The sequence below is a fragment of the Pantherophis guttatus genome, chromosome 7, assembly GCF_059756535.1.
Source record: "Pantherophis guttatus breed Tessera chromosome 7, ASM5975653v1, whole genome shotgun sequence".
NCBI classification, from domain to species: domain Eukaryota; kingdom Metazoa; phylum Chordata; class Lepidosauria; order Squamata; family Colubridae; genus Pantherophis; species Pantherophis guttatus.
In genome coordinates, this window is record NC_142069.1 from 39,518,018 (window position 1) to 39,544,144 (window position 26,127).

The 26,127-nt window shown below is 36.8% G+C and overlaps 1 protein-coding gene across 2 annotated transcripts in view; it reads left to right on the plus strand.

Moving 5' to 3' along the window:
* The first annotated feature begins 19,894 nt into the window (after positions 1–19,894).
* Positions 19,895–26,127, plus strand: part of KITLG (KIT ligand) — a 59,157-nt gene continuing 52,924 nt past the window's right edge. Inside the window, exon 1 of one of the 2 annotated variants that reach the window (XM_060694633.2) lies at positions 19,895–20,480. In XM_060694633.2, the coding sequence (XP_060550616.1) occupies positions 20,466–20,480 (15 nt within the window). In that variant the 5' untranslated portion in view covers positions 19,895–20,465. The remainder of the gene's footprint in view (positions 20,481–26,127) is intronic. The other variant, XM_087874023.1, reaches the window with a different exon arrangement.

The window sequence follows — 26,127 nt, forward strand, 5'->3', positions numbered from 1 at the left end:
TATATTACACAATACATAAATAGAACTCTTTAACCTTCCACAAAATTACACTGTGTTAACAAAGATCATATTTTGCTGAGAAGCAGCTGATAACACACTTTCAGCACAATAAAGGATCAGAACAAGCCTGTTTGATCTTTTTTACAACATTATTTAACTGAGTTTATGCTACACAATTATTAATCTTTTAATCTTTTTGTAAATAAGGGCGACCTTTTGCCCCAACAGGCATAGCTTTGCCTCAGGGTCAGAGAAGATCATAATAGTTTAAGATTAGGTGAAGAGCCTAAGCCCTTCTTTTCCATAAAGGCTATGCCCATCTCTTTATCTTGGAACATGCTTACTTGATAGAAAGCTCCAATGAAAACAGGCATTTTAGTGAGAATATTTTCTGATTATATACGGTACATCAATTTAAGCAAAGTGTGAACTTTGAATTAACATTTCTTTAGAATTATTGTTCTACAAAATTGGTCAGTAGTAAGTAAAATAATAGATTAAGTTGTTCTTATCACATATTTTCTAGGTCCTCTTAGATAAACTATTCTTAAAATAATGAGGTGGTACACTGCAGGGGCAGGTTTCAAAACCCATCGCTACCAGTTCGCTCGTGAGAGCATGCGCGTTCTGCGCATACACAGAACGTCCAGGTGGGTGGGCGGAGCCTCCCGCCACCGCTACTACTGGTTCGCCCGATCCAGGGTGAATCGGTAGTAACCCACCACTGGTACACTGTCATAGAGCAGAACAGAACAGAACAGAGCAGAACAGAACAGAATTCTTTATTGGCCAAGTGTGATTGGACACACAAAAAATTTGCCACTGGTGCATAAGTTCTCAGTGTGTCCTCAGTATGTCCTTTAGTAAGGACACTGTAAACTATCTTTACTAAAATTATCTTCTAATCCAATTTTAAAACAACTTACATTGATGAGGTCCATGCAATTTGCACTTTTCCATATGAAATGATTTGGTTAGGTAACATCTCTTATGTGAACTTATGTGTTACTTTTGAATTTAAATGATAATGCTAAGAGCTGGATACCAGAGCAGTATGGGCATGAGCAATAAATGTGATTTTTTTAAAAAGATGAGGTCTTAGCTTCAACATGAAATCACAGGGCATCCTATGCTAAGTCATTTTCTGATTCTATCATCTGCAATGTGAGAATAGCAATCCTGACCTACAGTACATTATAGTGGAACTGGATACAGGTAGTCCTCGATTTATGACAACAATTGACCCCAAAATTTCCATTGCTAAGCAAAACAGTTCTTAAGTGAGTTTTGCCTATTTTACAACCTTTCTTGCCACAGTTGTTAAGTGAGTCATTGCAGTTGTTAAGTTAAACATGGTTGTTAAGTGAATTTGCCTTCCCGTTGAGTCTGTTTGTCAGAAGTTTGCAAAAAGTGATCACAAGACCCCAGGACATTGCAACCATCATAAATACCAGAGCCACAAATCTCTGACACCATAGGTAATGATTAAAAATTATGATTTATTGCTCAAAAATAAGCAATAGTTTATTCAGTGGTGGGGTTTTTTTGTGCACAAACAGAAAACAACAAATCATATCATAGCTTAGCAAAATGTTTGAATCTATAATTACTCTAGGAACATCTATTTTCAAAATCTGGTCCTGAGACTACTGACTAAAATGAGGTCATACAGTACACAATTCCCTCTACATTCCTACCATTTGATAATGCTAAAAAGCTCCTTGCACTTCAATTATGATAGTCATTAGACTGAAGTAATATACTGTGGCCACTAAAAGGGTCAGACAGCAATTGGTGTGAAGCAAGAGGATTCTTTTGCAGTTCTCCTATTCTGGATTATATGCCAGGAAGAGACTAGAGAGGAAATAGCATTATAGGGCTTTAAAAGTGAATTGAACTGTTCTTCTCAAGTTCTTTTAGAATTATTTTTTCTTAGCCTGTAGAACAGATAGTACGGTACACATTTTTTGTTATTCCTTTTTAGGAAGATGTCAAAGCTAAATTATTTTCTCTATAGACTTTACTGCTCTGAGGTTTGTTGCTCAAGATTTTTTTTAAATTTATTTTTTATTTTATACACAAACAAACACATAATACAGTACATCAGTCCTTCCATGTGTCATCTCGGTGTTTCTTCAGTGACTTCTTCTTCTTGTCACTGCTCTGGGTAATTTTGGTTTTTGTTTAAAAGTGGGAAGTAATCATAAACAATTTTCCTTTAGCGTTTTCCTACCAGTTTGTTACCACGAGGTTTGTTTGTTACTGGACTCAAGAATAAAAGTTTTGTTTTGTTTTTAAAAAGCAGGCTATGCATACTTTATTTATGATCTAAGATTCTCCTGTAAAATAATGCTCAGAAGTAATTGAAGTGCAGGTAATTATAGAGGGAAAAATTATTAATCCTAAGGCTATTGTGGTGCTATCATATGAACTGAATTGCCTCATAGAATGTGCATATACTATTAATAATCAAGTTTTTTTAATAATTATCAGAAACATATTTTAGGAGGTGGGGCCGATGACAGCTTTTCTGAAGCTAATCTGAAGCTAATTGTTCGTTTTAAATGAACTTGAAAACTGTGTTTTGTTTGAAATCTTGGAATTCATCTTAGGTGATTCACATTTCCTGCTGTCCTTGCCCTGTTTACCTTTTCCATGAAATTATTATTGAAAGTTCTATGTGGCAGACCCTTTTTTTAAAAAAAAAAAATAGAAGGATGTTGAATTTTATAAACAATTAGCAATAAATTGTAATAATATTATAATCTATTGAAGTATCTATCCCACATCTCAATACTTTCTACTTATCCCAGATCATTTCATATTCAACCTACTGCAGAGTACATAAAATGCTGATAGGTGACAGATCTTTAGATGTGGTGGAACTCCAACTTTCAGTTATATTTGGAACCTGCCAGATTAAGGAGGCCCACTGTGAGACTCCATGACATTTGCAATCTCTAGCAACTTCTAAACTCAGTGGAAGAAGAAATGGGTTGAGATGCTTAAAATAAATAAATAAATAAATGTGTTTCACTTGGATCAAAGCTGTGGATCCTTTTATTTTTCCTGATGCTCAGACTGTATGGAGCATTGTGCCCCAAATGGGAGAAGTCAGAAATTCCTTTTTGTCTCCTTTTAATAACTAGAATCTTTTTTTTTTAATTGCAAAAGTTTTACAATTACATTTTCACCCCTTTTTTCACCCCCCCCACCTCCCTCCCCAAACTTCCCATCCTCCCTAACCCTCCCTAACCCTCCCCCCCAGACTTCCCTATTATGTACTCAGAACTAATAACTCTAATATATAAGCTTGAACCCATCCCTCCCCCTGTGTAATTTTTCCTCTTTGTCTCTTTACATTAAAATTTTTCTAATACATTATTTTCAAATAAAAGCTATTTGATACTTTCTAGTTTGGTATTTGTTCTGAACATATTCTATCCACCTTTTCCATTCCCATTCATAAATCTCTTGTGGACAATCTTTTAAATATGCTAAAATCTTCGCCATCTCTGCAAAACTAGCCATCTTCAAAGTCCATTCTTCGATAGTGGACAAAGCTTCATTCTTCCAATATTTACCTATCAACAATCTTGCTGCTGTTATCATATACAATATCAGTTTTATTTCACCCCGTGTAAAACCCTTAACTATACCCAATAAAAACAACTGTGGAGAAAATTGAATTTTTTTCTTCAAAACATTCTGCATGACCCACCAAATTTTTATCCAAAAAGCCCTAACTTTCCTACAGGTCCACCAAACATGATAATACGTAGCATCTACACATTCACATCTCCAACATTTTGGCTGAACATTAGGGTACATACATGACAACTTTTTAGGATCTAAATGCCATCTATAAAACATTTTATAAAAATTTTCTCTCAGTCAAAAGATTCTAGTTAAACCTGAGAATAACTAGAATCTTTTGACTCCCCCCTCCCTTGCTCCACTTTTTGATCTCCCCCCCAATCCAAATAAAATTAGGTCAAGGATTGGGAAAAGTCTCATGCCATAAATTCCCTATTCAGACCATACGTCATTCTTAATGATTCAAGTAGAGAATCTTACATACTGATATGTAAAGAGGATATGCAAAAGAATAAAGCTAATACCTCACACTTCTACTACAATTGTTACTACCCCAATTTCACCAAATTCTTGGTGAGCTTTGCCTTTGATGAAGACAGTAAGCAATGTCCCTAGTAAGGTCATTTATGAATATGTTCAAATACTGAAATTGAATCTGCTGTAGAAGGTTGGATCTAATCCCCACTCTCACCATATACTATCTACTTTGGTCTCAACAGGCAACTGTGCATTTCTTACTAGATGTTCAATATTCTGAAGTGGCTAAGATTTGTGTTTTAGAAGTGACTATATTGAACAAAATTCAGTTTATGCTTAGTTTATGAACATATTTTTTCATTTTGGATGCTTTATTGTTTTATGATCAAATGTGGTCAGCCTAAAATTTAATGTTCATTTTGGTCACATCAGAATGCACTACCTTTCTCTTGAAGCTTTACCCAATGGGTCACAGGGTTTTCTCATCTTTTCTAAAAATACATTGTATTTTCTCCCTGAAGTGTCTCTTTGTCAGCTTGTGTTGAACTGAGCACTAGAAGTCAAGATGAGAACAGAAACTAGATATAGCTATAGGCTGTTTTTGTATGATTTCTATACAGAACAGGTTAATAAATAGCCACAGGATTGCTAAAAATAACCTTCCTATACAATATAAGGCAAAGGGTTTTCATGAACCAGAAAAGAAGATATAATAATGGAGCTGAACAAAGCTAATGCCCCTTAATTCAAATTTGATTCCAATTGTGATGTAAATCTAGATGAATTAGTGTAGGGTAATTAGTATAGCTAGTCAAGATTAGGGTGATACAAGTATCCTTCTACTTGATTACAAAATACTGTAATCAAAACTTTTCAGGAATTGATTCAACCACTCTCTCCAAATTCTAATCTTTTTCTCTATAATAATTTTAACTTGGTGTCTATGTGAATGTAAGCCTGAATCTCTCCATTTCTAGCGTAATACACACCATGAGCTTTTCTGCACTACACCCTTCAGATATTTGTCTCCCTTGCACAAACTGTTTAGAAATAAAACTAATTTATGAAATCCCTTTCTGAATTTCAAGCACTTCCTTTGCCTTGGTCATGGTGATAACTTGATGTGCTGTCTAGAGCATGCTTACAATGACCTCTGATTGATGCATTATCTTGCTTCTCTACTCCTTCTGGACCAGTGAAAATTGTAAAAAAGAGCTTTACCCACCCACTTTTTTTTAAAATCACTGAGCAAGAAGAGGAAAGTGGCAGAATTAAGTTCAAAAACATAAACAAAATCCTTCATTTTTTGGTTCCTACAATGAATAGTGTAAAAAAAAAAAAGCCACATACATTTTATCTTTGTCCCACTGTTGAAACTGTACAAAATAAGAAAAACAAAACAAAACTTGCAGTGAGAGGCAGTCACTAGGGATTTCAATGGAGAAGGTATTCACACCACAGTAGCCAACTGGAGTGGAAGAGCTTGGTATAAGGTATAATTTGTAAACCCAACAACCTATCTTAAGCCAGTGCAAGACAGAAAACACTATTTTTGATGCATAGCCAGAGAAGGAAGACAGAGTCAGCATGAGCTATAACTGAAGTGGATTGAGGATAAAGTCATGCATTCTGGTATTCCAATACTGGTAGATGGAAGGTTTCTCCCAAAATATGCCAGGTCAGTCTTTAAGATCTCTAGAGGATTTGCATGTGATGCTGAGATAATAGGTGGCCTTATTTTGGAATTCCTGCTTTTAAAGTTATGTGCTATACAGATACATTATTGTAAGTTTCTATTCAGTGTCTACTTAAAATGGCTTCACCCAGATTTTTGTTCCGTTTGATATATTGGCTCCTGCTGATTTTAAATATTCTGTGTTTTAGTGTAGTTAAAAATGATTTGTAATATCTTAAATTAATAATTTCATACTTTGGCATATTTATATTTATAAATTCTTAGTTTTAGATTTAAGTTACACTTCACACACAGATTCACTAGTGTAGTGATATTAGAAAACATTTGTCACTTAATACTAAGATCCCTTCTATGTTAACGAATGCCTCATATTTATTTATTTATTAGATTTATAACCTTCCCAAGCTCAAGGCAATATACAGAGTACTCCTTCTTCCCATGGCATGCCTGTCAATGTTTGTGATAAGACTGTTGTGGTAGGATAATATATTTGGAACAGGTTCAGTACTAAAAAGCACTCTAACTTTAGTTGTTTAAAGATCAGGATTTTTCTTTGGGATTCTTTGGAATGATATTGAAATAAATAAATAATCAATAATTTCTAAAATATAAACAGTATTCAGAATAGCCCCTTACCTAGTGAGCATAAATAAAAGGAAAAAAAACTTTATATTTATCATTGTAAATGAGATTTAAGAAAAAAAGACAGAATAAATCAATGTTATTGGGCTTTGAACTCTAAGTTCTATTAAGGTGATGCTGAAATACTGTGGAACAATTCTAAGAATCTATTTCAACCAATTTTAGTTCCAGTAATTTCAATGGGAATGATTAAGTATTGCTCTTTCTTGCAGCCCTGATGTAGCAGAACTTTGTACTTCATTAAACAAAAAGAATGACAGTATAATGACACAGATTTAAACTGTGTGCAGAATTCAGTTAGCTGTTCATTGTTTGAATGTCCTACATGCGTCATTTAAGTATTTCTGAGAACAGAAATATAGACAGGTGATGTATAATGTGACAAAGATTACATGGATTGGCTGGGCATTAACACCTACCCCAGGCACTTCCTTATGGACATTCCTCAGGCCTCATATTCAATCAAGACCTGACATGGAGTGACACAACTCCTTGCTTGCTTTATGCTTCAAACTTGTTGCACCTGAATTTAATCACTGAGACGACATAGGTAATAACAGAAGAGCACAAAAACTCTCTGAGGTCATATAGCCTAAAAAATGTTTTGTTTTTTTAAAAAAGAAGATCCTTTGCTTCTTTTGATAGAAATCAATGCCACGTTAGAAAAAATTTCCAGAGAGATGATATTTTCCAACTAATACAACAGAAAGACTTGCAATGATACCTAAAGAATTAATAAATTTATTGTTGCATAAAGCTGTTTTATTTGTTCACTCCATTGCTATGCCACTTAAATCAACTATTGACTCGTGGCAGTTTATTTTTTCACCAAAAAAATTCACCAAAGGAACTGTCAAAAGTGAATAAAAATCAATACAAACAAAAATGTACAATATAAAAACCCATATTAAAAATATCATAAAAGTGAAAGTACAAATCACAGGAGAGGGTGCATAAAAATGGTACCTCAACAATGGCACCATCTAAACAGGTCCCTGGTCACCTGGGAGACCCAGACATGACAATGTAGCAAAGACTTGAGGGTCTTCCAGAATACCAAAAGGGATATAGTGAGTCTAATTTTGGCTGGAAGAACATTCCATAAGGCAGGCATTGCAGCAGGAAAAGCACATATCCTAGGACCGTGATGGTGAACCTATGGCACGCATGCCACAGGTGGCACGCGGAGCCATATGTGTGGGCACGCGAGCGTTGCCCTAACTCAGCTCCGGCCAATGGTACCTGCAACATGCCTACTCTGCCTGATCTAGTGGGTTGAATGTATAATAAGGAAGAGGTGGTCCCTCAGATAACCTGGTCTCATGCTATGAAGGGCATTAAAAATTAAAACCAGCACCTTGAACTGAACCCAGAAGCAACCAATGCAGCTCACAGAGCAGAGCTCTACTCTAGAGGTGCATATACCTATCTGTCTACTGTCTACTGCAGAACTACTTGTCTACTGCACTTTTTACAATAATAATCAACAATAAAACATTTATAATTTACCATCAGCATTTTAAATATCCATTATAAGACTATAATAAAAGTCCCTAGAGCAAACTTAAATCAAATAACAAAAGCAATGCCTATGAAGTGCTGAATAAAGAGATAACATTTAGAAGTGGTTCAGATAGATACCTCTCTAATTTATTGGTGGATAAAAATGTGGGGTAGGTATGGCACAATTAGACTTGAAATATTCTGTTATATCATCCCATCTCAACAAAAGACAAAAGTCTTCATGTGATATTTATTTTCTAATGGGACACTCTTTAGCTGAATTTGTACCGCCCTCTCAACAACACTCTAAAAAGTGAAGGTTGATCCAAGGAGGGCTTCTTCAGGGGGGATCATACCATAGCATTTTTCATGGCTGCCAGCAAAGAGGCATTAACAATTTCCTCAATTCAACCAATCATATCTCCATCTGTTCTCCAAAGCTTATGTAAATCATCAGTTGCACTAGGAAAAAATGCCATTTCAGTGAATGTTGTCCACAAAACTGAACTGAAAGCAGTTTGATTTAAAGTCTGATTTAATGCACTTAAACAGGAAGGAACCTTGCATAACATACAGTACCTATCCCATTTCCAAGCAATTTCAGGTGATACCTGGGAATCTATTGTCCTTGGAAAGAAGTCATGGAAATGAAAGGCGTTGTTTAATAAAAGATTATGGAAACTGAACACAGGTTCACCAGTTAACTTCAAAAGATTCCTGCTCCTATTATATTTCTAAGAAAATCCCTTTGACCATAGAATTTCCGACAGAGGGCAGAAAGTAGGCTCTCTATTTACCTGTTTCAGACCTGGTTTAGCACAGATTCTTCTTTGTTGCACACACTGGAGTGGGATGAATATGTGCAGGAGAGATCATACACTTCAGCCATCACATCTTCCAAGATGGACTGAGAATTGTTTGAACTACAATCCATGGTTCTATCACCCTGGCCCATGTCTTCAGGGTCAGGGGTGTTAAACTGGTGGCCTGCGGGCCAGATGCATCACAGGCCATGCCCACTCCAGCTCCACGAAGGCAAAAAACATTGCAGTACGTCACGTGACATCAACGTGACGTAGTGAGTTTGAGACCCATGGACTATATGAATCTCATTCAAATACACCATCAAAATGTTAATGGCTGTTAAGTGCCTTGTGTCAGCCTTCAAAAGCCAGGGATTTAAGTATCCCAGAAATTTCTGTAAATCTATGTCAAGAAAGACTGACAATTAGGATTGAAACAGATCTGGTGAAGTCACCTTGCCTAACTCCTAGGCTTGTTACAAAATACTTCTAAGAATGACATTCTTAAGACAACACACATACACTTTTTCCTTTTTGCTTTAGGTCATCCCTGAAATACAAATGGGAAAAAGTAACAAAGAAAGAAATCATGCTTTTCAAATAACATTCCAAATAAATAAAATGGATTAAATAGATAAATCAGTACTGGAACTGATAAAACCCTGGGGATGTTTCAGGAAGAATTAGTTACATTTTTTGATATGCACAATATGAAAGGGTCAACTATTATGTTCATATAGAGAGATAGTAAAGAAGGGCGAAGAGCAAAAAGTAAAGGCAATATGATACTGAAGGCAAAGCAAAGGGATTACTTATCCCAGAAGTGAAGGTTAAAGAATTGTTGATTTAAAGATTTGTCAGAATCCAAATGAATAATGACTCCTTTTCTTCTGGTCTGAAACTGTTCCTCCCAGAGGTATGATTGCTTCCCACTATCTTCTTCCTCAGGAATGCATCTAAAACTAACATGCTTTTGGGACCTGATTCTGGATTCTGGTTTTTCATGTTGGCTTTGTACACTGCACACAGTTACATTGGGGCAGCTTATAAATGCTGCTAGACAAATAAATATTTTTTGCATGCCTTGAAGTATTTTATTTTTGTTATTTAAATAATAAAATATTTAAATAGCAACCAGGGAAAATATGAGAGTAGTAGTGATAAGTAGAGAATTTTTTTAAAGCATGCTCTTTCACGAGCTTTACTCTGAGAAATTGCCACTTCCCCATTGGAGGAGCATTTTAATTCCAAGAAGGAAGGTTCTGTGGATGCCAATGGAAGCTTGTCTTCAAACAGCAGGGTTTTGTTTATTTTTTTAAGATGAGTTAACTTTCACTGTCAGGTAAAAGGTTGACTATTCTTTTTCACAAAATGTGATCCTGATCCTTATCAGCCCTCCAGGCCACAATAACACATTAATTATAAAAAAACTACTATGAGAAAATATTTATTGTTGTATTTATAATGTCAAATAAATGGAATTATATTAATGTTATGATGAACATATTGATTATAAAAAGGGACATTAGCAGAGCCTTTTTAAAAACTCAGTGATACTCAAGGGTAGAGGGCTCATTTGAGTCCTCGTCACTTTAGTCAATGTCTGTCTGTCTGTCTATCATCTATCTATCATCTATCATCTATCTATCATCTACCTATCATCTATCTATATCTGTCTGTCTATCTATCTATCTGTCATCTATCTATCATCTATCATCTATCTATCACCTATTGATCTATCATCTATCTATCTGTCTGTCATCTATCTATCATCTATCATCTATCTATCATCTATCGATCTATCATCTATCATCTATCTATCACCTATTGATCTATCATCTATCTATCATCTATCTATCTATCATCTATCTATCTATGTCTGTCTGTCTGTCTGTCTGTCTGTCTGTCTGTCTATCTATCTATCTATCTATCTATCTATCTATCTGTCATCTATCTGTCATCTATCTATCATCTATCTATATCTGTCTATCATTTATCTATTATCCAAGACCAAGTCATAGAATTTAAACATATAGGACACCATTAATACTTGCATAAATAACAGCACATACTTATTTAAAAGGAAAAAAACCCTATAAAGTTAACAATTCACACACAGTGCAAAATGGTTTGTCTAAGCTTAAGGCTACAATTAAAATTTTTGATAGTTCCTTTGAAGCACCTGGTTACTGATCATTCAGTAAGAATACTTCAATCTCCTTATCATGAACAGAGTATATCAGACTCAACAGCAGGTATATTAGCTACAATCACCAGTACAACTACAGAGGGCACTTTAAAAGGATGTGTGAAAAAGACTATCTCTATACCTGAGCAGATACATATTCATGAATTCATTCCATTCAAATGGAAGATTGACATATCAGGTAGCTATCACCCTAGTAGGGAGAACAATCCAAGCTAGGGAGAAGAACTTTCTATGTAAGGGATACAGAAATATATCAGAATGATTGAAGAGTCTCCATGGGCAGAGAGCAATGTCTCTATATGACATATGGGAAAGTTTGGTTCTGTCTACTTGAATGTCTAAGTCCCATACCTAAGGTTAAGTTCTTTGAGGGTTTATTCTAGACCAAAAGCAAGTTGGCATGATATTGACTGTTCATACTGTCTCAGTTTATTTTTGCTGCTAGGTTAGATTATTCCATAGTTAAAGTTGAGGAAGTTGGTTTATTGCAATAAATAGAAGCTTAGTTACTTATTCCTTTCCAAAAATAGTTATCAGTCACTTGCTAGGAAAGAATCTCTATTCTCTTCAAAATTGGCAGGGTGGACTATAAACTCTTCGGAGTTCCCAGATCTCTAGCTTTTGCCCAAACATGCCTTCAAGCAATTTGTCAAACAATACTTGCTTGATTTGGTTTGTTAGGCTGAGAAATACAAGAAGATTCTATTTTCTATATGTGCATGTTTAGGGTTGCTTACTGCCTTAAAATTATAAATATACAGAGTTTAAGGATATTTTAAAAATGCATGCACTATTCTGCATTGCATGCATTAATATTAGCTCTACGACTTTTACTCCTGAGACAGGTGCTATGAAAGAGAATAAAAATGGAAAAATGGAAGCAAGTCAGATTTTCTAAAGAGATTCATAGAATTAAGTCATTTCTAGGAAACTGAATTGAGAATATGCTGAGTAGCCTGTATCAGTGGGCCAACTGAAGTACAGAAAAAACAAAAACAGATATCAAATACAGTTGCTCCAATAAGTCTTCTAAATCTTAGTTTCAAAAGTGTGAGATTGAGATTGAGTGTATCAGTTTATCTAGTTCCACTCATGTTCATGTTTAGAACCTGTAATCTAAATAAGATGGTATTTTCAGTCTCTGCAGATTCTCTGAAGGTGGAAACCCAAGAGAATAAATTTCCCCAATATTACATTTATATTTAAACTTAAAGAATCATAAGATAATAAAATGGCAGCCAGTATCTTGATTAATAGTATCACAGCAGGCAAACAGGATATTTAACAACAGCATTTTACCATACAAAATAGTTTCTAGATTTTTTGTTTTAAGTCATTTTTTATTTATAGATAGATAGATGATAGATAGATAGATAGATAGATAGATAGATAGATAGATAGATAGATTATTGTCCTGGCATTTTGTTTTACAGAGGAAAAAAAAGTAACAGATACACTGATAGCGATAATGATAATGCATGTAATAATTATAACCATAATTATACTCACGTATTTATGATCATATTAATTATACTAGCATAATTATAGTTATAAACAACATTCATATTTTACTTACACAAAACAATAATCTTTCTTCATCTAATTTCTACCTCTTATCTCTAACCATTGATAAAATCTATTCCACGTTGAATAATAGTCTATCTCCTTTATCTTTTATTTTCAATGTCAATCTAACCATCTCTGCATAGTCCAATATTTTCCAAATTATATTTTCATCTGGTGGGGTGTTCTCATTTTTCCAATATTGTGCAAATACAATTCTTCCTGCTATCAATACATGTAGCATTAAATAGATAGTCCCTTTATCATAATTTTCTGGTATTATGCCTAACAAAAATATTTCTGTCTTTAAATATATGCTGCTTGGTCATCTTTTCCAGCCATGTGTGTATTTTCGTCCAATATTTTCTTGCTTTCATACATGTCCACCACATATGATAATAGGTACCTGAAATCTGATTACATTTCCAACATTTGGCAGAAATGTTGTTAAACATTTTTGCTACTCTTTCTGATGGCAAATGCCACCTGTAAAACATTTTATAAAGATTTTCCTTATATGCAGTAGCCATTGTCAGTTTGTAATTTCTATCCCAAAATAGTCTCTAGATTAATGGTCCAGCTTGCACAGAATAGTGTAACAGAATAACAGAGTCGGAGGGACTTGGGGGTCTTCTAATCCAAACTCATGCCATTCCAGACAAGTGGCTGTCCAGTCTCTTCTTAAAAAGCCTCCAGTGGAAGCACACCCACAACTTCTAAAGGCAAGCTATTCTGAAGGCAAGCAGTATGTGTAAATATACCTAGGGTAACACTGAGATTGGTTGTACTTATGATGAAATACCAATGGTCCACATAATGGGTAGTACAGGCCAGGGGTGAAATGTAAAATTTGTTACTACCAGTTCTGTGCACGTGGCTTGGGGGAGGGGGTAATGTGACTGGGCGTGCCCAACTTTTTTAAAAAAAAAAAACTTTTCAAAACATTTTTTCTAATGCTTTGAAAAGCCTCTGCCAATCAGGCAACTCAGCTGGGATAGTCAGAGACTTTTCAAAGCATTTTTTTAACCACATCTTCAGCCAAGAGGTTGCAGAAAAAAATGCTTTGAAAAGCTTCTGATGATCCCAGCTGAGCCGCACGATCATCAGAGGCTTTTTTTTTTAACTTTTAAAAGCATTTTTTCGTTGGAAGAGGTTGTAGAAAAAATGCTTTTAAAAGTTAAAAAAAAAGGCCTCTGATGATCGTGCGGCTCAGCTGGGCATGCGGGGGGGGCGGGCAGGGATTTTTGCTACCGGTTCTCCGAACCACCCGCTGCCATCGCTACCGGATCAGGCGATCTGGTCTGAACCGGGAGCATTTCACCCCTGGTACAGGCCCATTTTAGTGAACATGACAAATGGAAGATTGCAACTTGAACTGTAAGTGAAATAAATGATAAAGGAAGTGAACGAATGAAAGAAATGAAAGAAAAATAGCTGTATGTCTGTGAAACTAACCCAAAGGGAAAATATGTAAGAGGTTTGAACAAAAGTAGTCCAAGTGAGGAATGGAATTGAGAAGACATGCAGGGAAGTGAACCCTTTAATTTAGGTATGAATGAAAAAGACAACATGTTGGTATCAGTGGTGGGTTGCTACCGGTTCACCCAGGATCACCAAACTGGTAAGCGGTGGCGGCGGGAGGCTCCAATCACCCGCCCGGAAACTCCTGCGCATGCGCAGAAGTATTGCAAGTGCGCAAGCGTGCGTTAGCCCAGGAGCAAACTGGTAGCAACGGGATTTGAAACCCACTACTGGTTGGTATGTCAGAAAGTATAAAGTGATGTCATCTAGATAATTGTGGGTTTGCATGAAGGTAGGAAACAGGTTGGTGATAGTTGCATGTTACACGCCAGTGAATGGTGATAATGGAAGGATCAGAAAGGAGTTCAAGGGTGGAACTGGGTCACATTTTGAAATAATGTGATTTGAGGAGAAAATGAATTTGCAAGGTCACATAAATGGGAATCAGATGTAAGAATACAGAAAAAGTAATCATGACATTCAGAGACTGAAGAATGAATGAGACGGGTAAGGGGTCAGTATCTGTTCAGAAAAATGTCAATTCTGAATTAAATATGATGAATATTTAAACATAAGTGTATCCATGCATACACATGGCGTAAGAATTACTGTAAATTTAGACTTATAAAAGACTCTAAGAATGAATATTACAAGCATGATAAGAGATTCTAAATGAGGGACATATTATTTTGGGAATAATTTCAAGAGTGGACCTTTAGGAAAATGGGCAGGGGTGGGGGAAGGAAAGAAGTGAAAGAAAGTATATTGAAAGTAAAATTTCTTGCAAAAAACCTTGAATTTTGCCTGAAAAAATATTAGAAGGGAGATTATTCTCCCAACAAATTGAATGGAAAGTGAATATAAGGAAAGAGGAACAGGATGAAATGAATGTTACAGAACATGCTTTTGTGGAATTGCACTTACAATATGGGAATTGTGGAAAAAAATGCTTTATGGAATGATGAAGAGGAAAATGAGAATGGATGCATACAAAGAATGATTATTGAAAAAATGAGAGTGAGAGAAAGATTCTATGTATTATGAGAATCAGAGAAAAAAATGCAAAGACTGTAAACAGATCAACGAAGGACAGTTAAAATTTAAAGGAGAGAAAATGCAGCCTGAATCAGGTGTAACTAAAAAAATATGACTCAAATGTAAAAATAATTTTATGTTTTATTTTCAAGCACTAAACAAGAAGCATCCAGCAGAGTAAATGGAATTGAAAATAGTTGAAATGGTTTGAAATAAATCTTAGGGGAGTGAATACTGGAAGAAGCATTTTAGATATTTGTATTGGAATTGTAGTGATATGTCAGAATAGAATTGAAGAAAATACTAAGAATGCTAGTATCCAGGAAAAAATGATAAAAGGGGTAAAATATTATGAGAACATAAAACTGTTAAACAATGTTAAGGCTCTTTCTAATTAAATTTGTATTTTATTTATTATGAATGCCTTTATGAAGCTTTAGTCATCCAGCTCCACACATATACTATATATTTACAGTACACATAACATTATAATAACTGAAAATCTCTACAGTATGGATAGATAAATAGTATACAATACAGCATATGCTAAAATATACTTTAATCTTCATCATAAAGGTTGAAAAAAAATAGTCAATTTTTCAAACTTGGGATTTAAACTGAATCTGATAGATTGTTTTCATATTAAGAGGCTATTCACTATTTTACAATTTGAACAGTATCAGTTTTGCTATATTGATTATTTTATGGAGCTTTGCTCTATAACTGTGAAGTAAACAAACAGATATGTTTGCAGGATCCAATCTGGGTCGGTCACCAGGACCAGAAGTTTAGTCTTCCAAGCTTTCAGACTCGTGCTGGAGCCCATGGTTCACTTCTGGTCCCGGTGACTGATTCAGATTGGATCCTGCAACATTATCCTGGAACATGTATATTCGCCTTCATTCAAAACAGACATGTTATTTAGGGCTAGTAATGTAGGTGATATAACAAGAGAAATATTAGAATAAAAATTCTATGATTTATAGCTTTCAATAAGTGAAGATATAATCTCTGCTCAATAAAAGTATCATCACTGTTCTCCATACAAATGGAACAGTAGCCAGAACGAATGACTAAGCTACAGGGATTTATTTCACATGTCTGGAAGCTGGTTTGTAAATTTCTGATTGAAAGCATTCAAGAGATGATACCGAACACAATTTTAAAAATGCAGTGCCACTGTATTTCAGGAAGGAATATGCAGGCCAGATTTTTGGTCTTCCACAGACCCCTGAGAGATTGAGTATGAGAATATGCACCATGTTTATTGCTGCATAGTCCCCAAAGGCAAAGCATCATGGGTATGTTTATAGGTGTCCATGTTTGCAAGTATATTAATTTCTATCAAAACTCGCATCATATTTTTGTGAAGATTTATTCTTTTTGAACATCTTTACTATGGGATTATCATATGGATATCCATTGGATTGTTGGCATTTAATATTCTTTTGGCTAATACTAGACCTAGAAGTCACGAGGCAATGATTCTAGAATGCAGCACCATGATCCACAACTGTTAGTCCCAGATAAATATGTTACATAAAAATCTATGCGGTACTAACAAGATTGATTCCATGGCCAAAGGACTATTAGTACCGGCAATCCGTAGACAGTGATACTAGATACACAATAGGTTCATTCTTTCTGTGAAAAAATATACTTAAATATTGCTTAATAATTTAGGAAATTGGAGACATGTTGAATATGCTAATGATTGGTTCAAGATTCAACCTGCCCACAGTCAGGAATTTACAATCATATTTCAAAACAGAGTCATACTTCCAGATAGCCGCCAGGTAAATAGAAATTTTATATAAAATGCAGATAAAAATTCCATTACATATTTAGTTTGCGTTATCAAACAAAATATTAACAAATAAAAACAAAATAAATTGAATGATACAAGCAACATGGTTATAGTCATAAGTGGAAAGACATAGATAATAGGAAGGAAGAGAATAATAATAATAATGCAGTCTTAGTAAATTATTTGACAACGTTGTGGAAATTAGTTGTTAAGCAGAGTGATGGCATTCAGGGAAAAAACTGTTCTTGTGTCTAGTTGTTCTGGTGTGCAGTGCCCTATAGCGTCATTTTGAGGATCAAAGTTGAAACAATTTATGTTGAAGATGTGAGGGATCTGTAGATATTTTCACAGCCCTCTTTTTGACTCATGCAGTATACAGGTCCTCAATGGAAGGCAGGTTGGTAGCAATTGTTTTTTCTGCAGTTCTAATTATCCTCTGAAGTCTGTGTTTGTCTTGTTTGGTGCAGAGCCAAACCAGACAGTTATAGAAGTGCAGATGACAGACTCAATAACTCCCCAAAGAGCTGCTGATTGAGTTCTACAAACAAAAAAAGTAAATTCTACCTGCAATTATGTTTTGGAAATACCCATGTTAATAGTTAGTACTCTGAAACTGTACTAAAATATTCATTTCTGACAATACAAGTAGCTATACTTAATTCTTGTTCTTTGGAACTATGACTATATACAGTATTTCCTTTGCCAGTAAGTAAGTGCAGTTAGCCAGTTCATTAGAGAGAGTGACTCAACAAGTATTAGGAACTGAGTTAAGGTCTTTCTTTGTCCCCTCACCAGCTCATAACATTTTTCATGCCACCAACTTGCCCTGTCATTGTTTAATCTTGTAGGTCTTGCTGGTTTTATTCTGTGTAATTTGGTTCCTTACACATTTGCTGTTCTGCAAGTCCTGAGTAGATGGAAGAAAGCTCCATCTCATACATCAGTGACAAAGAAAAAAAATTGTTGTCCTAAAAAAATTAAGCTGCATTTTTCCAGGACTATTGTGCTTTTACAAGAAAGATTTAAAAAGGGAGGCAACCATGTAGCTACCTTTAATATGTGAAATTGCCATTGCAGTATGTTTGACAATTAAATTGTGTCTGATGAATGACAAAATGTTTATCTAACATTCATTCATTCATTTTATCTAGTAAACATTAAGGAATCTTATCAGTATAAGAAACATCATTTGTGATATTGAAATAATGTGCTTCACTTCTGAAGTTTCACTGTGCTTCATTTCTGAATATCTCTCCATACAGAAAGAGAAGTTAGGGAGAAGTAAGAAAGTTAGGGAAAAAAACAAAAAGAGGCCCTAGGAAAAGAATCAGGAGTTTGGAATTGTGCTGATAACAGTTATCAGTTTTATGATAATACAGAATTTACATTCATGTTTTTTCCTGGTAACATGAGCGAATCACTGAAATGGAAGGGTCTATTTTTAATTGTCTGTTCCTATACTAGATCCAGGATTGGTATAAAGCTGTGCATGGCATGGACATAACTTGAATGTGGGGAAAATTATAATTAATTACCACTGACATCCACCTGACCCAACAGAATGGGAGGGCAGGGTATGTTACGGATTCCCCCTATTAAGGAAATCCATCTACTGGGACCAAGAAAATGGGCCCTCTCCATGTTGGTTCCCTCCCAGTAGAACATCATCCCCATAAAGATAAGTTTGATTCCCACTGTAATACTTTTTTGAAAGGCCCTGAAGACATAGTTTTGCCTGGAGACCCCAGGGTGATACAAAGCCCGTTAAGTTGTTTGTTTGATTGATGTCACCAGAGGGACAGGGTTTGATGGATATGTATTTGGAGTTTTACTTTGTAAGATACTTAGGATCACTGTGAGTTGGTCGGCCATATAATTTTTTTCTTACTAAATACAATAATTTTTTAAAAAATATACAGATAATCCTTGACTTATGACCATAATGGAAGCTGCCTATCATGGTCATAAGTCATGATAGTGGTAAATCATGTCCCCTACATGACTGGCCCTATTTTATGACCTTTTTTGCAGAGGTCATGAAGTGAATGTCACCGTAGTTAAGCAAACCAACAGTTTCCCAAAGGGTGTAAGGAAATGCCTGTTTTTGGCAATACCATTGTAAGTATGCCATGTGACTGGGGGATCATTGCAAATAGCTGTAAATGCAAGCCAGTGTCAAGTGTCCGATATGTGGTCAGATGACAACTGGGGGAGGAGCTGTTTGGTATTTTGGAACTGTGTTGTAATTACTTTGAACTGTGGCTAAGTGAATGGTCATAAGTCAAGAATTGCCTGTATTCTCATGTGATATTCCTGTATGCATTCAGTTGGCTCTATCCTCTTTGGACATATATTCCCTGGTAGAACAGCTCCATTCACATGGTCTCTCAAGCAATTCCACTAGCATAATCTTCAGAGGGATAAATGATCCATTTGGGTTATGACACTTCTATCGGATCCTTAATTAGTAAAACAAGAATATGGTATGGAGCTGTTCCAAAAGGATCAAGAATGTTGCCACAACAAAGAAGCCAAGCCAATGGCAATGGAATTTCAAATCCATTCTATTGCTAGCTACATTTATTTCCATAATAAAATAAAGTAAAATCTTCCTCAAGTCCATCTCAAGTGCCAGTGGCACTTCATGAACCCATCCCACCTTTTCTTGATGTTTGTCACTGTTTTCTTCTTGGATATTTTTCAATGTCCTAATACAGTCAACATTCCTGAAATTCCTAGGTAAGACTCCATCCCAATACACTATGGGTAACTTTGCTTAGCTTCCAAGATTAGCTAAATGCATTGTGGGCTTTTCCCTATCTTTCTATAAGCATGACAGAACTCTGCCCCGATAACACCTTTCTTCTGAGACTTCCTTGTGATGTTGGCTTCATCTCATTGGTCTATAGGTGACCCACTTTAAGGTATCCTTCACTATACCAGTGCACATTTGCATTTTCCCTTGAACAGTGTCCAAAGTTTGCCTTAAGGTGTGTAAAATGCTTGGAGGAAGGTCAGGTGACTCAAGTGACTGGGAACAGGGGCAGAAGAGGGTGGGGACAGCAAACTGCATGCGGCATAGTTTTCTGCCTACTCAGTGGTGTGTGGATAGCAGTTCAACCCAGGCAGTGGAGAAAGGCTGGGACTCTTTTTTTTTCCCCCTTTCGCTCTCCCCGTCGGCGTTTATATACTGCAATTGTCTGTCTGGTCCTGCTTGATTCCCTTCTCCCCTTTCTCCGGGCTCCTCCACCGCTCCACTTTCCCCGTCCCCTGACAAGGACTCACATAGAAGGCGTGTCCTCTCGGGGCGGTTGCTGCCGCTGCGGAAGGCAGCTTAAAGCTATAAAAGAAGTGATCGGGTGCCGGCTTGAGCTGCATTTCCCGCCTCTGCTTTCCTCCGAAGGACTTGGAGCCGGTGCCGAATAGAGCAGCGGGAGCGCCGCCCGCGTGCCTGGGGGCGAATTGAAGGCCAGGGCACGGCAAAGCCATAGAGGGCGCTAGGCAAGCCTCAATGCGCGGTCTAGCTGCCTTTGCAACATGCTGGAACTACAGATCAGCTAAAAGGACTTTGCACACCGCTGTCGGAGCTGGATTGCAGCGCTCTCTTTCCTTATGAAGAAGACACAAGTGAGTATCCAGTGAAGAAGTTTTGCGTCCCGCCGGACTTGGTGCTGATGGTGGTGATGGTATCTGGACAGACTTATACAGGGCGGGTGGGATGTGCGCTCCGCGGGGAAGGATGAAGACGTCTGGTGTCCAGGCAAGTGGAAGTTTGGCGGGGAGAAAAGAGGGGGTTGCCTTCCATAAAAGCCAGACGAGAGATTACCTTCTGGCTGTTGGGTTGCCTTACAGCAACGAGGCTGCCGAGTTGCTTGCAGAAGCGCCGCTAACTTTCTTTCCCCCCCCCCACTCTTGCGCGTGGATTTGCGTGGCGGAGCATTGTAAGCCGCCTTGAACCAACCTCGCGCTTCTATACAACGGGATCTTTCTGATTAGGGGGCAGGTAGGTGGAGGAGAGGGCATTCTGATGACGATGGCTCACTCTATGGCCGGGGGGGGGGAGGGAAGCATTCTTAAGGCCATTGGGGCTGGTGATCATTTGTCAAATCCCTCCTTTCCTACCCTGTGACTACCTGGTCGTTTCCACCAGGCAGGATTCTGACCAAATAATTCTTTACAGATAGGATGAATCGTGCAAATACTGGATCAATAAGTAAACTGAAATGGCTCAATACCAGCTAGAACTAAGGGGTAGAAGTATTGCTTCTTTAATAATCATGCAAAGAGTGCCTGTTTGGGGTACCCTTTCCTCTTTGCTTTTATCTTTCATTGACATCCCTCCTTTTTTTTCCCATTCCGTATCTGAACATGCTCCTTTCTGTACAAGGTGCATTTTGTGTCATAATTTATTTCAGCAAGGGGACTGGCTGTAGAGGAGGAGAGGAGTAGGAATTGAAAGAAGATTGCCCAGAATGACAAGGAATTGCTGACAAGAATGAACTAAATGTGTTTGGGACTCCCTTGCAATAGATAGATGATAAAAAGATAGATAATAGATAGATGGAATCTCCCAGTATTGTTGCCTTGCCGGTTTTTACACAGCAGTGCCTTCTTCACCCCACCCTTTAATCCCAATGTTTTCCTAGCTACTTTCTTTGGTATCTCCTGCTGTCTTGGCTCATGTGCCATTTTGGGTCTTCCACATGTAAGGAATGAAATGAAGGGATTCAAGCAAGGAGACTTGGGTGGGATCTGCAACATTTATTCGGTGTCATTCAAACAGAAACAATGAAATTAGATTGTTTAATTGGAAAAGTTGTGAAACAGAAAGATCCTATATTTTGGGATCAGTGAGGTGTACAGAAGTATTAATATATCTTTCTTATAATTTTTAGATCTTGCTACGTTTGGAATGTTAAGATGTGATAGGTAGATTGAAAAACATCACATCAGAATCCTGAGGGGAGAAAACTCTTTGTGCAGTCAATATATATTTCATTCAAATTATAGTAGTGGCAGTTGCTATTTAATTTTGTTTAGTTTGTGTATGCTAATGTCTGCTCAGAATGGAAAGTATGAGCTGGATTGGAGAAAATTCTGAACTCTGTACTCTGTACTCTGTATGATGGAGTAAAAAGGCAAAAGTGTTACTTAAAAAGGAAGGCAAGTAGAGTTCAGTTTGCAAGCTGTTGAGTTTCACCCTACAGTTCCATTTTGCACATGTAAATATGACTTTGAAAGTTACCAGTTGCACACTGAAGCTGAGATACTGATTTTACGCTAAAAACTGATGCAGTAGTCTATGGTGGGTTCAAGAGTTCTTTTCTGTGGCTTATGAATCACCTTCTGACCTACCAGCTTTCTTCTAGTCAGAATTCAGAGATATAATTGAACAGAGAACATTTTTTAGGAAAGAAAGATGGATAGTTGCAGACAAATTTCTCTTATCTTTCTGTATTGTGTTAGCTGATGGGGAAAAGGGTCAGAGGTTTAGGTGGGGAAAAAATGTCCAGTTTCAGAAGTTAAAAGAAACCAAGGTAATGGTTTATAACAAGGTAACGATTCACATTTAAGACAAGTGGAGAAGAATTCTGTCAACAGTGCATTGTATTTCTCCGTGTTCTTTTCCTATAATGCACTGTGAGCTGGGATTAAGGAAGCTTTCCTGCAGATCGTGCAGTGCGGGATTTAGGTTGTCATCAGGTTGTAACTGCGCTGGCTGATTTCAGGGCCTCTTCAGCCTCTGAGGGAATTAGTCACTGTTCCATGTTACCTTAGCCATTGTTTTGTACCTTTCAATCTGCTCCATTGTTCAGGCTTCTGTACTGCTGAAAGCTCTGGGGGAGGGCAGTAAGGGTGGAAGGGAGGGGGAAAATGCTACTTGAATCTTTTCTGGTGCAGGAATTTTTCATTAAAATCGGTATTAGATATTGGAATTCAGATTTTTTTTTCTTCTGGAGATTTGGTGTATTTACTCAGAAGCAAGTCCATCTATATCTATGCTATAGTAGCATACTATACTTACTATGCATACTTACTATGTGTTAATCCTTAGATTTAATCATTAGCAATGCATTAGATAGATGACCTGATAGAAAAATACTTATATATGTAAATGTATTTTCAACTGCATATTTGAATGCAATTAAAGATTATATAATTATCAACTATACATGAAGATATAAGATTCTGTGTTCTTTTATTTTGGCCATTTAGAATTTGATCATGCCCATTCTCACTTGGGATGATTGTGATGATGTACTCTTGTTGAAGGATTGTTCTGATGAGAGGATTTGCACAGTTATATGCAACTGTAAATGAATACTAATATAAGAAACAAATCTGTGTAATTGTTGTACCAGAGAAGTATTTCAAAGTAATAATTTCTGTAAACATGCATTTATTTTATTTTTTTTTAAAAAGCAACCTGATTGATAGACTTAAAGGCAATATTTCATAATATATTGGGAGAAGTACTTTTTAGAAGCATGGGGTTGATCGCAACAAGTTTGGAGATCACCAGGCAGACTCAGAAATTTGACCTGCTGGCTAGACATGCAAACTTTAGGAGACCTTAACAGTGGAAAAGAGCTAGAGGCAGAAAGAATACAGCTTTCTTTTGCTGAATGGGTACATTCATTGCCAGCAGTTATATGACCTTCAGGGCTTCTCTGGGAGGACAGTCCGAGTAGTACAGCATTTTTGTTGTTGGAAGAGGCTTTTGGAAATAATGAAATAGATGGTGCACAAAATCCTGGGGGAAGCCAGCAATTTATGGAGGCATAATTGTATCCTATTCTGAAAACATATGTTGCAAAGGGCCGGTATCCATTTAGCTTAGACTTAAAGCCACTCAAAGTAGGCTTTTGTGAAGTAGATGTATATGAAGTTATTCTGTTGAAAAGAACTATGTTCCTATGCAACTCTAAGGTTGATATGCGTGACTGATAAGCCTATATAAATGTCAATTCACAGGTTTATAATTAAGCATAGCCCTCATTTGTTAGAAACAGCAAACACAACAATCAAATCTACTAATCAGTGTTGCTAAGAGAGTATAGAAAGTAAAATGAATACATACAAAGAAAGACTCAGGTGAAGGACTGGAAAAAGTTGCTTTAGAAATCAAAAGGGATGGGCTAAATTGAAAATATAAAGAATTTTTAGTTTCATTTTGGTCTGAAGCTGATGTAAGAGAAATCATCCTTCTCTTAAATTTCATAAACCATGGCTTAGAACTGTTGTTTGCAGCCAAGTCTTGTTAATAGTTTTATATCTGGATGTGTTTGCAGAACTCAATTCAGATAAGTACTGTTGCTGCTATAAGCACTTAACTGTAGGGCATGCAGCATAGTATTATTTATTTATTTATTTCCCACCTTTATTATTTTTTCTAAACAATTCAGGGCAATGGACATATCTTATACTACTTTCTTCCTCCTATTTTCCTCACAACAACAACCTTGTGAAGTGAATTGGGCTGAGAGAAAGTGACTGGCCCAAGGTCACCAGATGGCTTTCATGACTAAGGCAGGATTAGAACTGAAGGTCTTCCACTTTCTAGCCTGGTGCAGTTAACCAAACTGGCTCTTAGTACTGATATATGTAAAGTGAAGTTAACTTGGGAAAAATGGATCTTAACTAGACTTTTGTAAGAGTAGGGATTGAAGAAGGGATTCCGTATAAATTGGCACTTGCTTTACACAGCTTTGTTTCAAAACCGAGACTATTTGCATGGACTGTATCTTTTATAACATTGAGAGTACTTAGTTTGGTACTTTGGCACACTACTCTTAGTGTTTAAAACAAATATCAACTGTTTGGGTTGCTGAAAGACTTCAGCCTCCTGTGTTAACTGGCATGTACATGATTCAACAATGAAGTTATATTTCTATAGTTCAGGCAGGTTATTTGTTAGTTGAAGTTGAATAACCTGGGATAACATGTAGTGAAGTCAAGATTTAAAAATGACAGCCACTTCAAATAAAGCATATCGATTCACTTCACCTATCTTCAGTTGTGTTTTGTTGGGAGGTTCCATATTGCTAATGGGTGTTCTGCAATTTGCGAAATGCCAAATCAATAAATTTAAAGGAACCTAATGAGAGATGGACCCTTCATGGATTACTGCCTTGTCATGGCAAAGGGGCTTGCATAGTTCAATGAAGCTTTGAGCTATGCCATGCAGGGCCACCCAAGATGGACAGGTCATAGCAGAGAGTTCTGACAAAACTGATCCTCTGGAGAAGGAAATGGCAACCCACTCAAGTATCTTTGCCATGAAAACCCCATAAACAATACCAAAACGAAAAAAGATATGACAGGGAAGATGAGCCCCTCAGGTTGGAAGGTGTCCAATATGCCACTGGGGAAGAGCAGAGGGCTAGTACTAGTAGTGCCAGAAAGAGTGAAGTGACTGGGCCAAAGCTGAAAGGACGCTCAGCTGTGGATGCATCTGGTGGTGAAAGGAAAGTCCATGCTGTAAAGATTTTTTCTTCATAGGAACCTGGAATGTAAGATCCATGAATCAAGGCAAGCTGGATGTAGTCAAATAAGAGATGACAAGAATGAACATCGACATCTTAGGAATCAGCAAACTAAAATGGACAGGAATGGGTGAATTTAATTCAGATGACCATCAGGTATACTACTGCAGGCAAGAATCCCTCAGAGGAAATGGAGTAGCCTTCATAATCAATAAAAGAGTAGGAAAAGCAATACTGGAATCCCCAAAATGACAGAATGATCTCAGTTCGAATTCAAGGCAAACCATTCAATATCACAGTAATCCAAGTCTATGCCCCAACCACTGATGCTGAAGAGGATGAAATTGACCGGTTCTATGATGCCGAACAGCACCTTATAGAATTAACACCAAAAACATGATGTCCTTATCATCATGGGGGATTGGAATGCTAAAGTAGGAAGCCAAAAGATAACCGGAATATGAGGTAAATTTGGCCTTGCAGTACAAAATGAAGCAAGGCACAGGCTGATAGAATTCTGTCAAGATAATATGATGGTCATAGCAAACACTCTTTTCCAACAACCCAAGAGAAGACTCTACACATGGACATCACCAGACGGTCAACACAGAAATCAGATTGACTATGTGCTCTGCAGCCAAACATGGAGAAGCTCTATATACAGTTAGTAAAAACAAGACCAGGAGCTGACTGTGGCTCAGATCATGAGCTTCTTGTTGCAAAATTTAGGCTTAAATTGAAGAAATTAGAGAAAAGCACTAGGCCACTCAGGTATGAACTAAATAATA